General features: G+C 44.3%; 1 protein-coding gene across 5 annotated transcripts in view; it reads left to right on the top strand.

Moving 5' to 3' along the window:
* Window positions 1-14,899, top strand: part of LOC112111179 (bifunctional UDP-N-acetylglucosamine 2-epimerase/N-acetylmannosamine kinase) — a 74,359-nt gene that overhangs the window by 45,844 nt on the left and 13,616 nt on the right. For all 5 annotated transcript variants that reach the window (XM_029914346.1, XM_024206490.3, XM_026646462.2 and 2 more), the window contains exons 3-8: window positions 4,881-5,332; window positions 7,022-7,174; window positions 7,869-8,081; window positions 8,919-9,006; window positions 9,586-9,796; window positions 12,746-12,875. In XM_029914346.1, the coding sequence (XP_029770206.1) occupies window positions 4,881-5,332; window positions 7,022-7,174; window positions 7,869-8,081; window positions 8,919-9,006; window positions 9,586-9,796; window positions 12,746-12,875 (1,247 nt within the window). The remainder of the gene's footprint in view (window positions 1-4,880; window positions 5,333-7,021; window positions 7,175-7,868; window positions 8,082-8,918; window positions 9,007-9,585; window positions 9,797-12,745; window positions 12,876-14,899) is intronic.

The raw sequence follows: 14,899 nt of genomic DNA, 5'->3' as shown, positions 1-14,899 counted from the left end.
CTCGGGTGCTCCCCCCGCGACCTGCCGATTCTACAAAGAGCTGGATGTGATACTTGGGGTTAACCCCACCTCCACTCCAAGCACCACCATGGACACTTCAGAGCCGGTGGGGGGGGGGAGGAGGAGGGAGGAGGAAGAGGAAGAGGAGGAGGAGGAAAACGGGAGTGATGGTGGTGGGCCGGATGGAGACACCCCGGAATCCCTTGAGCCATGCAGCCAGGAGCTCTTCTCGAGCCAGAAGGAAGGTAGCCAGTCTCAGCGGCCGGTACTTGGTGGAGGACAAACAGAAGAGCAGGTTCCTGGTAAGCGGTTTTTTTTTTCGGGAAGGAATTTTTTCGGTGCGGGCTCTTTGGGAGAGGAGGGATAGGCATGCATGCCTAGATGCGGAATAGTGCATTGATGTGGTTTATCACATCGCGGTAATCAGCCTCGGTAATCTCCTCGAATGTCTCATGCAGAACGTGGGCAATGCGCTTGCGCAGGTTTATCGGGAGAGCCACCGTGGTCCTTGTCCCAGCCAGGCTAACGTGTCCACGCCATTGTGCCGCGAGGGGCGGGGGGACCATTGCTGCACACAGACAAGCTGCATATGGGCCAGGGCGGAAGCCGCATTGCAGTAGAAGACCCTCCCTTGCTTCCCAGGTCACCCTCAGCAGCGAGATATCATCCAGGACGAACTCCTGTGGAAAATGTTGGGACAGTGTTCAGTGTAGGTGCCCCCTGAAGCTGTTGGCTCTCCCCAAGGCACAGAAACCGAGAGGACAGTGCAGCCCTGAAACAATCAGTCCCCCTTACTCACCATTTTGAGGCTCCCGTGGGATGTATGCGCTCTGTTTCGGACGGGAAAATTATGCTATTGTGTAGACCCTGTGTGTTTTCTACTCCTTGAGTGCAGGGGGGAATCATTACTCTGTCTGGTATAAACAATGCTGCCTCTGTTAAATGTTGCATTTTGCCTATACAGCTGCATCAACCTTGAGACCTCAGCCGTCCCTCTTATCACCTGCTCAGAGACTGCAAAGACTCAGGAAGAGACCGTGAAAAAGCAAAGAAGACATGCTTCAAGAAGTGATGCGGCAATCTATTAAAGAGAATGAGAAAGCACAGAACTGGAGGGAGAGAGAAAGCAGGATCCGCCAGGAAAACGCAGCACACCGGCGGCAAAGCACGGAGCACCGGCAGCAAAGCACGGATCAGCTCATAAGCATCCTGGAGCGCCAAGCAGACGCTATCCAGGAGCTTGTAGCCATGCAAAAAGAGGAGCAGTACCGCAAACGCAAACGCCACCCCTCCCTACAGCCCTTGTCCCAAAACTCTTTCCGTTGTGCCCCACTGTCACCTCCAACCCACTTTCCCCAACTTCCGTGTTCTTCACGCCACCCGCTGCCTCCATCACCAGTATCTTCACCACCCAGCCCTGAAAACCACGACCCTTACCCTCTGCACTAAACCCCCATCACCATGCAGTATAGCTATCCTGAAGTGCAGCACTCACTGCATAGCACACCAGACAGGACATACGCGAATCTGTGATTGTACCGTTCCCCACTCCACCCCCTTGTTTCTTTTCAATAAATGGATTTTTTGGTTTTGAAAACATTCTTTATTATTGCATAAAGTAAAAGACTCCTTAGCCCAGGAAATAAACAGGCACTGCAAGTCTGCTTGTCTGCTTAGCAAACACTGATTCCTAAAGATTGGAACTACTGCACTTCACTCCCGTGCAGGGCACCAGATATCACTGCTGGTTTTCAGCCTCAAATTGCTCCCTCAAGGCATCCCTAATCCTTGCAGCCCCATGCTGGGCCCCTGTAATAGCCCTGCTCTCTGGCTGTGCAAATTCAGCCTCCAGGTGTTGAACCTCAGAGGTCCACGCCTGAGTGAAGCTTTCACCCTTCCCTTCACAAATATCATGGAGGGCACAGCACGCGGATATAACCGCTGGGATGCTGTTTTTGGCCAAGTCCAGCTTCCCATACAGAGATCGCCAGCGGGCCTTTAAACTGCCAAAGGCACACTCCACAGTCATTCGGCACCGGCTCAGCCTGTAGTTGAACCGTTCCTTGCTGCTGTCAAGGCTCCCTGTGTAGGGTTTCATGAGCCACGGCATTAACGGGTAAGCGGGATCTCCAAGGATCACAATGGGCATTTCAACTTCCCCTACCGTGATCTTCCGCTCTGGGAAAAAAGTCCCGGCCTGCATCTTCCTTAACAGCCAAGTGTTCCGAAAGATGCGTGCGTCATGCACCTTTCTGGGCCAGCCTGTGTTAATGAAACGCCCACGGTGATCCACAAGTGCCTGGAGAACCATAGAGAAATACCCCTTCCGATTAACGTACTCGGATCCTAGGTGGGGTGGTGCCAGAATAGGAATGTGCGTCCCATCTATCGCCCCTCCACAGTTAGGGAACCCCATTTGTGCAAAGCACAAAAAAAGGGGGGGAGGGATAGCTCAGTGGTTTGAGCATTGGTCTGCTAAACCCAGGGTTGAGAGTTCAATCCTTGAGGGGGCCACTTAGGGATCTGGGGCAAAATCAGTACTTGGTCCTGCTAGTGAAGGCAGGGGGCTGGACTCGATGACCTTTCGGGGTCCCTTCCAGTTCTAGGAGATAGGATATCTCCATATATTATTATTATTATTATAAAGCCATCCACTATTTCCTGCACGTTACCCAGAGTCATGGTTCTTCTGAGTAGGATGCGATTAATGGCCTTGCAAACTTGCATCAACACGATTCCAACGGTCGACTTTCCCACTCCAAACTGGTTTGCGACCGACCGGTAGCTGTCTGGAGTTGCCAGCTTCCAGATTGCAATAGCCACCCGCTTCTCCACTGGCAGGGCAGCTCTCAATCTCGTGTCCTTGCGCCGCAGGGTGGGGGTGAGCTCCTCACACAATCCCATGAAAGTGGCTTTTCTCATCCGAAAATTCTGCAGCCACTGCTCGTCATCCCAGACTTCCATGACGATGTGATCCCACCACTCGGTGCTTGTTTCCCAAGCCCAAAAGCGGCGTTCCATGGTGCTGAGCATGTCCGTGAATGCCACAAGCAATTTCGTGTCGTACGCGTTACGCGGCTCGATAGCATCGTCGGACTCCTCACTCTCACTGTCACTTTGGATCTTAAGGAATAGTTCGACAGCCAAACGTGACGTGCTGGCGAGACTCGTCAGCATACGCCTCAGCAGTTCGGGCTCCATTTCCCGCAGACAGATCGCACTGCACAGAAACCGTTGAAAGATGGCGCCAAAGGTGGACGGAAACAAAGGGATTTCTGGGATGCAAAGTGATGCATCACGGGGTGTTGGGACAGGACCCAGAATTCCCTGCACCCACGCCCCCTTCCCACAACCCACGGTGTCAGAATGGGAAAAAGGTGCTCTGTGGGATAGCTGCCCATAATGCACCGCTCCCAATAGCGCTGCAGTTGCCGCAAATGTGGCCACGACAGTGCGCTGGGCAGCTGTCAGTGTGGACAGACTGCAGCGCTTTCCCTACTCAGCTGCACGAAGTCAGGTTTAACTCACAGCGCTGTACATCTGCAAGTGTAGCCAAGGCCCTAGTGTATATACAGTACTCAGGTTTGCATCCTAGCTATCGCTGGTCCTGATGCTTGGTAGCCCTCTTGAAGCCTTTTACATGTAATTTAAACTACAGAGATGTGATGGAGAAGTCTACTAACTAAACTTGCTTTTAAGTCCCCCACACCCACGAACTCTATTCCGTGGAAGAAGCTCAACATTTTCCTCTGCTACCCAGCCTGTATAACAACTTGGTTCAAGTATATTGGAAAAAAGACTTTGGTAGAGCTGTGCTAACTAAATGTCTGGTGGTGATTAAAATATGTTCTGCAGTTTAAAGTAAATAGCTTATGGTTAAAGAGTCTTTGCTTTTTCTGGGCTTGTGATATTTAATACAGGCTTTAAAATATGTGAAGTCTAGTAACTATTTAAAAAAACGTGCTTACAGCCTTTGTGTGACTCCTTTTAAAAATCTGGTTTCTTTGTGCTGAAAACCCAGCCTGGACTTGGATTACTTGTTTTTTGTAATCTGTAAGGTGCTACTTTGGGCTGGTCTACACTGGGGGGGGATCGATCCAAGGTATGCAACTTCAGCTACGCGAATAGCGTAGCTGAAGTCGAAGTATCTTGGATCAAATTACCTGGGGTCCAAACGGCGTGGGATCGATGGCCGCGGCTCCCCCGTCGACTGTGCTACCACCGCTCGCTCTGGTGAAGTTCCGGAGTCGATGGTGAGCGCGTTCGGGGATCAATATATTGCCTCTTAACGAGACGCGATATATCGATCCCGGATAAATCAATTGCTACCCGCTGATACGGCGGGTAGTGAAGACGTACCCTTTGATTGCATGCTGTAGAAAGCAGGTCAGTGCTTTCAAACTAGGCTGTTTAAAGTTAGGCCCCTAAATCAAAATGGCCTGGTTGTCAGAGGTGCTAAGTAGCCACAGTTCCCACTGGAGTCAGCGGTGGCTACGGGTGCTCAAGCACACTGCAAATCAGGCACGTCTACGCAGGTGCCCAAGCATAGCATCAAGTACTGTCTTCGGCACCCTCGTTGGAAAATGTTGGCCTCAGTGAACAAGGATCATTAAAAATTTGAAAAGGTGTTTCCCACAGAGAGAATCTAGCTGCTTCCTCAAAGTTAGTTAATGGGCATGTTTAGTTGGGGATTGGTCCTGCTTTGAGCAGGGGGTTGGACTAGATGACCTCCTGAGGTCCCTTCCAACCCTGACATTCTATGATTCTATGAAACTGGTAATGAAATGCTTGTGTGCGGTTCTGCTGTCATAAGATATGTCAGTGTGAAAGCAAGCAGTATTGCAGTTTGAGCATTTCTTTTCTTTTGCTTCTTTCTTCAGCAACACCTACCGTATGATTGAACAAGACGACTTTGACATTCACACGAGGTTGCACACCATAGTGAGAGGCGAGGATGAGGCAGCCATGGTGGAGTCGGTAGGCCTTGCGTTAGTAAAGCTACCGGATGTCCTCAACCGTCTGAAACCTGACATAGTGATCGTTCATGGGGACAGATTTGATGCTCTGGCACTGGCCACATCTGCAGCCTTAATGAATATTCGGATTCTTCATATTGAAGGCGGGGAAGTCAGTGGGACCATAGATGACTCAATCAGACATGCCATAACCAAACTGGCTCATTTCCATGTGTGTTGCACAAGAAGTGCAGAGCAGCATTTGATATCCATGTGCGAAGATCATGATCGCATCCTCTTGGCTGGCTGTCCCTCATATGACAAACTTCTCTCCTCCAAAAATAAAGACTACATGAGTATTATACGTATGTGGATAGGTGTGTATTGCACTTCTGTTCAAAGTTCATAAGATTTCTGTAACAGGCAGACATGCCTTTTTGTTGGCATTCTCATGAAGCTGAGACAGGATTTTATGAAGGGTATAAGCACATTTTGACAATGCTCTTCTATCCTCTATCTCCCACCACAGAAATACATATAGACCCAGTAAACACAGACGTAACTGAAAACCTTAGTATGCTGTCTTTCAATAGAATGTTATTCCCTATGTCTTTTCCCCTGCTCTTTTGAAAGCAAAATATCCATGTCCTCTGCCTTTCACACTTTAAGGAAATGTGCCTATTATTTTGAGAACAAAAGCTTTTGGTAAACCAAAAGGAGGAAAAACAACATAAAACTTTCAAATGTTATCATACCACAATAGTCTGTTTCCAGGGCAAGATTAATAACAAGGCCAATTTGTCTGTAGCCTGGAAGACTGAGAAATAGAGGCTCCAACCTCACATATTATTTAACATAATTACATCCCATCAAATATCAGATGTAATGCTTAAATATTCAGGGGCCCCTTCCTCTCTAGAGACCCAAATGTCACATTTTGACTGTGTTGGTTTCTTCAAGAAACTCCTTCATTTCTATAATTTCCATTCTCGTATTTGTAGTCAGGAGAAAGTAACCCTACATGACCAAAAAAAGTGTAGTCAGAGATTGTCTTTAACATCTAAAACCCTATTGCTGAGTCAAAAAACAAGAGTCAAATTTGCTGAGTTCTTTGTTAAAAAATAAATTAGAACTCAGAGCTATTTCTTTGATACACAGAGGTTCAGAATCCTTTATAACCAGACAGCTGGGAGCAGGTCTGACCTAATAATGTTAGAGATTGTGCATGGAGCTAATTTGCAGAAAATCAAGGGAATTTACATGCTGTACATTGTTTCCTGCACAGTACAATACAGTAGCATGATATATTTCAGAGACTTGTGCTCTTTGTCATCCGTTTACTTTCGGATCATTCCATATAAATCAGCATATCTTGTTGGTGTTTGACTGGAAAAATTCTTCAGCCCCTGTCAATTGGGAACTGGGTTCTTGTTAGTTCAATAGTTTAGTCATTTTCAGAATAAAGTAAAATGAACCGGCTACTCTTTATAACAAGTGAAGTATTTATGGTGGTCACTCTCTCATTTCTTTTAAGCAAATGGTGAAAAATCCATCCCTTAAGGCCCAGAAGACTCTCAGGAAACCTGAATAGACTAATGGATTGAAAGGAATACATGATCACAATGAAAATCTCAATCAGATCTGCCTGTTTGCTGTTGTGCCACAGCCTCAGGGTCAAATTCTGCTCTCATTTACAATAGTGTAAATCCAGAATACGTTAATTGGCTTCAACTGAGTTAATCCAGTTTTATGCTGGTGTAACTAGGGGCCTCGGTCTGCGCTCAAAGTACTCTTATAAAGTTGTAGGACCCAGTACTGCAGTTGACTCTGTGCTGTAGCCTTAGACAATAGCAATTGTTCAGAGTCTTAGTTACAGTGGTAAACTTCAAACCCATATTCTCCTGTCACTCCCTTATGATCTCTTGTAGTATTGGAGCTCGTGCTAGAAATCAGATTTGCTGTCTAGAACTTGGGGAGGTTTTTGTTTCAGTGGCTTCAGAATCATTCTCCCACCACAACCACCACACTGCTAATAAAACAGTCTCTTTTGGGCTCCCTTTAAACAGGTGAAGATGTAAAACCAAGAGATTATATAGTCGCTCTGCAGCACCCTGTGACCACGGATATTAAACATTCCATAAAGATGTTTGAACTAACGTTGGATGCACTTATCTCCTTTAACAAAAGGACACTAGTTCTGTTCCCAAACATCGATGCAGGTGAGTGAAACAGGTACTTTGTATAAGTGGTTTGGTTTTTATTTTAAACTGGTGAAGAATTGCCCTCCAGATTTTCAGAACTCTCCATGAGTCACTTCACCCTCTGTCTCACTCATAGACCTCTTAATCCACCTGCTTCCATCCTTGTTCATTGCAGGCCTCCCATCTGACTTCCTCTTTCCTCTCTGCATCTTCACTTGTGCTACTTCATCTACCCACATGGAGGTAGCTTAGTGATCTAGGTATAATGTTTGAACTCACTGGAACTGTGTGCTGAATGCAGGATCACCTTCACCCTTCAATCTTCTGAGGAAGATAAAGGGAAAGCATTGCAATTTTGGGGTGACAGACAAGCTATTCTGCTTGCCCACGGGCTCTAAAATGTTTAAAAATATAATAGTAATGAAGAATAGTTGGATCTCAGACTCACAGCTGGAACCCTATGCTCAATGACACAGCTTTGAAGAGTCCTGTGGAGGGCGGGTGAGCAAAGAGTGGTTGGGAACACGTACACAGAGCTGGTGGGGGCAGTCCTAGGAATACCAGTCCGGCTGTTTTCACAGTACTTCTGTGTTAGCATCAATGACAGCAACTAACATGTCATTACAGTGTATACAGTGGCCCCTTCAGTAGCCATAGTGAAAATTCAACTATCAGTTAACATTTTGTTCTCAATTGTTGGCTTTTTCCATAGGAAGCAAAGAGATGGTTCGGGTGATGAGGAAGAAGGGCATTGAGCATCATCCCAATTTTCGAGCAGTAAAGCATGTTCCGTTTGAGCAGTTCATTCAGTTAGTGGCACATGCTGGCTGTGTGATTGGTAACAGCAGCTGTGGTGTTCGAGAAGTGGGAGCGTTTGGAACCCCTGTCATCAATCTGGGAACACGTCAAATAGGAAGAGAAACAGGTATGTGTTTGCTGCTAAGTTCTCTGCTAAATTAACTTCCTGGGTGTTGGGTATGGTCATGTGCTTGCATCATTACAGAAGGTAAAGTCAGAGTTTAACAAGCATGTCAGTTTTATTTTTAATGGACATTATCACAGCAGGGACATTTTGACCTATCCGAATAACTTCATTGATCTGTTCCTTCTGTCCTGATGATTTTTGTAGAAAAGGCTTTTATCCATAGTCCAACTAAAATAAATATATACAGTGGCTTCCACCTGCCAGAATAAACCACTGCACATGTTTTCTTTATGGGTGTAGGTACATGTGACAGGCATAAAACTATGCACTCTGGAATGATCCTGCAATTTTAATATACACATACACCACAACCAGCAGCAGGTATAAAAAGCAAATGTATAGTTTTTCTTCACAATCACACAGGTGCCTCAGATAAGACAGGAATAACAGTTTACCCTCCTGTTCTTCTCTGTGTTGTTCTTATATGTGGGAATTACACTGGAGTTAATAAGAATTCTGTTCTCTAAGTGCTTCGCAGGCAGGATACTGTATCATGACAATGTTGCTATTGACTTCAGTGGGAGCAGGTCCTAACAGAGCAATGTCAGCGTAGCATCTGCATGTAAGAAGATGACACATACAGAAGTAGGGGCACTATGTGCACATAGGTCATGTTCCTTTTGAGTAGGTGTGAGGCCTTAACACATTTTGCCAGGACACACAAGTAATTGCTTGTTCATTTCAAATTCTGTTCTCTGTTCTCTTCTCCTCCCACCCCCCATTATTTATCAAGTAGCTGGCATGCACTAGAATGACATTGCATTTTTGATTATCTAGGCGAAAATGTTCTTCATGTTCGTGATGCTGACACACAGGACAAAATACTACAAGCTTTGCATCTCCAGTTTGGACAACAGTATCCTTGGTAAGTACATATATCCGCCCACTACTCTTTAGGGGACCAGAGAAAAGGCCCTTAGTTAGTACTGGGGTGGAGAATAGACTTCACCACATTTATCCAAGGTTAGCTCCCCACTCTAGGAAGAAATAATCATCTTAGATGTCTTACTACATACAAAGGAAAGCGGTCTGTGAATCTTAGAATCATTGTACAATGTTGGCAGCTTGGAACTCATACAGCAAAGCTCTGCTGCTTGATGTCTAGGATTCAGTGTCAACGTCGAGCATTCTTTAAGAAAAAAAACAAATAATGCTGTAACCTCACGGAACATGGTTAAATGAGAGCCCAGGGCAAAAAAATGATGGTAATTCCACACTTGTGCGACCTGTAGCTGGATAGCCCTTAACCCCCTCCAGATTGCTAAAGCATCCAACACATCCCGTGGCACACTCACAGAGACTTGAAATGCATTATCATGGCAGATAACATGTTATAGTTATTAATAACCTTTGAGATGTGAAATATGGTGGCCTTCTATTTTATAAGTGCTTTACAGACTTGCTGTTTTACTTACACTATAATTGGTGCTTTTTTGTATTACAGCTCAAAAATATATGGGGATGGTAATGCTGTCCCAAGAATTCTGAAGTTCCTCAAATCGATTGACCTCAAAGAGCCACTGCAGAAGAAGTTCTGCTTCCCTCCTGTAAAGGAGAACATCTCACAAGATATTGACCATATCCTAGAAACTCAGAGTGCCTTGGCTGTGGATCTAGGTGGAACAAATCTCCGGGTAGCGATAGTCAGTATGAAGGTAAGTACTATTCCACGCCTTTAATAATGTCTGTAGACACCACGGTATTCGATGGGAAAGTACTGCATTGGGGATAGTGCAATGCAGTACTGTCCCAGGGGGAGATCCTAGGTGCGCTGATGACATGTGCCTGCTGCTGTGCTCCTTTATGGACTGTCCAGCTGGCCAGGTCTGCCGGCCAACGTGGAGCAAGGCAAAGCCATGATCCCACTGGCTCCTTCTGTCTGAGGGGCCATGCACCCACAGGGGAATAGGCGGGGAGCAGTTCCTGCGCTTCCCTGAGCACAGGGACTACAATTCAGCTTGTGCCTTTATATAGACCACACACAAGGGGAGAGACTCCTGGTGCCATTTTCCTCACTTCCCACACCACCCCCTCATATACCTTAGTAATGGACATGCAGAATATCTGAAAAAAAGAAAGAAACTAGACTCCAAGGATAATTCACTGAAGAAGGAACGGATAGTTCAGGTCATGTGATAGGGAGTTTTTCACCTCTGTCACCAATGAAAACACAGCTAGGCCAAAAGTTGTTACTTTCTGATGGCTGTTGGACCAACAGCAGGTGATAGTTGTTCTCCATTTGATACCTGAGAACAGGAGCCCAGCACTCTAAACCATCATCTGAATAGAAGGCAATTGGCACCCAGGCTGGAATTCTCAGAGAAACCCAGGACTGCATGAGACTAACCAACCCCTTTCTCTGCTAAAAGTGATTGTTCCAGAACACATTGAGGCATGTTGTGGGGTAGTGTGGGGAAACGTGCACCATCACAGCCTGCGTGGTAGATGTTCTGTGAATAAAAGACTTCAGTCTCCAGGGCTGTCAGCCCATCATCTTTCACCACCAAAGAATTCATGGAGCGTAGAACATTTTTCTTTGGCCTAGACTTGCGTGGCTTATACACAGCTAGCTCATTTAAGTGAAGTTTCCCAGAGTGGGCGGTATGCCCCTGGGGCTGGCATGAAGAACTAGCCGGGGAAGCACAAATAGGCCTCTCAGTTGTTTCCCAGAAACGTTAGCATTAATAAAAAAAAAAAAAAAAAGTGTCTAGCTGTTCTGATTGTGAAGAAAACCTTGAAAATGTGATCCAGGCGTAACTGATGAAGAGATGTTTGCAAAAAGCCTGAAACAAGAGCTTGGAGGTGTTAACTGCCTCATTCACTTGACTGGGTACAACTCAGGCACCAATAATGATCCTTTAAATTTGGTCACTATTGTTAACGATTTCACCACTCAAAGCATCTAAGACAGGAGAGAGAGTGTTATAATGCGAAGATGTACACAATCTACTCTGATCTACTGTAAGGGTATGTCTAAGCTAAGGAGACCACACTAGCATAGCTAGGTCCCTGTAGCTACAACGGCATAACCCTATATTGTGGATGCAGCCTACACGGACACAATGAGTTTTTCCATTAGTGTCGGAACACCACCGCCCTGAGCGATGGCAACTACGTCAACTCCGCTATCAACGTAGCACATTTACCTTGGGGTTAGGTTGGCATCGCTACAGTGCTCAGGAGTGTTTGGTTTGGTTTTGGGTTTTTTCGCATGCCTGGCAGATGTAGTTATGTCGATCTAGCCCTAAATGTAGACCAGACCTGAGTGACTCCCTGTTTTTGAATATGCATTTAACAACAGATGGCAGAGCTGAAGGTGCAGTTGGTTTAGTTTCCCTGAAGGGTGGGACTCAGTTTCTGAAAGTTTGGAAACCACTGCTTTCAAAGAGCTTTCAAGCTCTTCTGGCAAAGCCAGAACAAAGAGATTACCTTTAAAAACTTCTCTAGTTACTTTTTTTATTTGTTCCTGAAAAAACAAAAACTGGTGGAGGAAACTAAATGAAGATTAAAGGAAAATAAAATGCCATCATTGATGTAATGCTGACCTTTGAGTGAGAACCAGCACTCAAATGTCAGGAAATTCCCAAAGCTGAAGTTGCTTTGGTAACGTTAAGTCAGTCATATGGTATATATGCAGCATGGTCTATTCCTTTCCCCCCTGTTAAATGTAAACCACAGTGCAATATACTGCAACCAGAAAATACACAGGATGTGCTTTGTGACAGAGATAACATCACCAGGGCATACCTTCACTTTGAAATGTATTCACTTCTTAGTGTTTGATCTTGCAAGCTTAACATTGCATTAACTTTCGTTTTCCCCCCGCATCCACACATAATGAATGCTTCCATTGTTTTATGAGTGTTAGGTTATAAAAATCCTCCCCTCCTTCATCCCCCACACAAACAGACATCAGAGATTACATTACTGCAAAAAAAATGTTTCAAAGACTGATATTCAGAGTCAACGTTGCTGTGTAAGAAACAATATTTATAACAGATGACCTTTAAATTCTCTTAACAAGCTTGATAAGACTAATTCCTGCATCTGAATTCCAAGCATGTGTGTCTACTTAAGTTTCCTGTTGCCAGTAAAATAGCAATATTTATGACACCAAACAAACTTTTGTTTAATTGTATTTAAAACTAAAAAACACTTCCTTTTTAATCCAGCCACTGATCATGAAGCTGTTTGAGTTGTCCCTTCCTCCCCTTCAATGCTGGGACAGAGCAAAACCTTCAGCATATCACATTATGGGTTGCTGTTTGCAGCAACTTTATGACAGCCTGTGGCATATTCTGTTGCCAGCTTCAAGGTCCTTGTCTTAGATGTATGTTGTATTTCAGCTTGTAGGGCTTGATTGCAGAAACCAGTGTAGGGCCCCACATGGGTGCAAGGGGCCTGCCCACACAGATAATCTTGCAGGGTCAGGGCCAAGGCTTGTATCTTTTTTTTTTCTTCCCAGTTGGAGGTAGGGCTGTGGCCCTTTGCAAATATAAAATTGTCTTTAAAGCTGACGGGTCTGTAATTTAAACAGAAGAGAAGTCATTCATTTTGCAGGGCATTTAAATAAGTGGACAGGCCTGACCGTTTTTCCCTCTTAGGGTGAAATAGTGAAGAAATATACCCAGCTCAATCCTAAAACCTATGAGGACAGAATAGGATTGATTCTCAAGATGTGTATGGAGGCTGCATCAGAAGCTGTAAATCTGAACTGCAGAATTTTGGGAGTGGGTAAGTTAATGAATATTGAATTTTTCTTCCAAGACTTTAAACACTAAACGAGATTGTTCCAGTTGTGTTAAAAAATGGATCCCGGGCATTTTCACAGCTTTTATATTGACAGTTTTATTCCTTTATTTAGTGCATATGATAAGGGATGCTTTTTAAATGCATGTGAAAATGAGGGGCTGAAAACACAGACTAGAGTCAGCCCTCTCTGAGTAGAAACTGTGAAAGCTATCCACGAAGCTATGCCAATGCACCTCAGTCCCAACCTACAACCCCACAGTATTCCCAGAACTGGTCATTTCCTAAGAAGAACTTCTCATTCATGCTGATTTCTGTGGCATTTGATTCTAGGGCCATGATTCTGAATAGCACTGCCTGGCTGGTGTTGCTGAGGAGATACAGCCCTGAGGGTGGTGGGTGGCAAAGGTGGTTTTTTAACCTACCTTGACGTAGGGGCCCAGCCCCAGAATTTGGAAAGCATAAGTTAGAGCAGCCCCTGAAACTGCCACCGCTGACAGACACTTCCTACAGCTGTCTGTGGCGAATAACTTGGGTGCCAAGCCCCTTGACTCACCAGAGCAGCATAAAGAGGCCAAAACACAGTCCAGAAGGGATGCTTATGTCCACAGAGCTGGAAGGCAAGATAGTTTTTCATTTGCTATTTCAATTACACTGTAGCAGAAACCCATTTTAAATTATTTTGTTTATACTGTAACCGGTCCCAGCTTCATTCTGCTTAATGACTGACTAAAAGCTTTGTTCTGAAACATTTATTTTAGTGGAAAGGATTCTGTTTAACCAGAATATTAGAACCTCGTTCCATTTTGGCCAAAGACAAGTTTTGCTCTAAAACCAAAATTCTGATTAAATCACATGGTAGAAAAATATTACTGTCAACTCTTGAAAATTCTTATTTGCCATAATGAGCCTGGAAAAACTTCAGTGGTGAGTACATAAAAGCAAAAGAAGCAATGTACACGTGTGTGATCCAGATCCCTGAACTGAAGGATTACAAAAAGGCAATTTATAAATTCTTTATTGCCAGAGAGAACTTTTTTGAGAAAATTCAATCTTAAATTATTATACTACTACGTTAAATAACGGAATCTTTCAGAATAATGTCAGTGAACAAAAGGTCCTGTTTGACATCTGATGTTTCATTTGGACTAAAAGTTTTCTGTACTTGGCCTCAAAGAATTAGTTTGTGCTGAAGAATTCACTTTAATATAAAACAGTTGTGAGGAGTCATTGAGAAGTCATCATTCTTAAGAAAATAAAATGCTATTTTTCTACACATGACAATCCCAAAGAAAGAGATGTATTTTGTACTTCAGTTCAGTACTTTGTTCTCAGTCATCAAGTTCAAATGAGCCTTGATGTAACTTTGGAGCTGTTGTAATCTTAATGATGATTTTTGTTGTTTTGTCATTATTAAAATAAAATTGGAAATAAAAGAAATTCAAATAACTTGTTAGATGTGACGTGAAATCGAAAGAATTATAGAACACCTGCAATGATGTTTTTGGGATATTCTGACTTCCATTTAAACAAATGGCAAAGGGACATTAGGGTTATTTTTCATGTTATGGAGTGCACACTTCTGAGTTCACCTCAGCTATTCAAGTAATAATACATGCCACCCACAGCAGTAAGCTACAAGGCAAGGCCTCTTCTGCTTCTGGTATTGCAAAGTGTTTTCAAAGTTCTTATTAGATCTTCTCTTATAACCTACACAATATAAATATCATCAGTCACTTAAAAAAATAAATGCACAGTGGGCTAATTCCTGCGCAGTTACAGCTGTGTATCCTTCACTGAACTTAACTTGGGTTGCATAGATGGTAACTGAGAGCAGAATTCTTTGCTATGTTGGAAAAACAGGACTTACCTGAAAAGTATCCTCCAGCGCTATTTATGGTCGATGTGATGTCACCAGCACAATGCCTGCCGGGCCATCACGCCAAGATGGCTGGCCATTTGCGAACATGAAAAATGGTAACTTGTTGAAATGCCCTAAAGGGAATCGT

Source organism: Terrapene carolina, unplaced genomic scaffold (assembly GCF_002925995.2).
Source record: "Terrapene carolina triunguis isolate 2854851 unplaced genomic scaffold, T_m_triunguis-2.0 Scaffold35098, whole genome shotgun sequence".
In the NCBI taxonomy this organism is placed as follows: Eukaryota; Metazoa; Chordata; order Testudines; family Emydidae; genus Terrapene; species Terrapene triunguis.
Note: the sequence above shows the minus strand (reverse complement) of the source record. Positions and strands in the feature narration are given on the sequence as shown.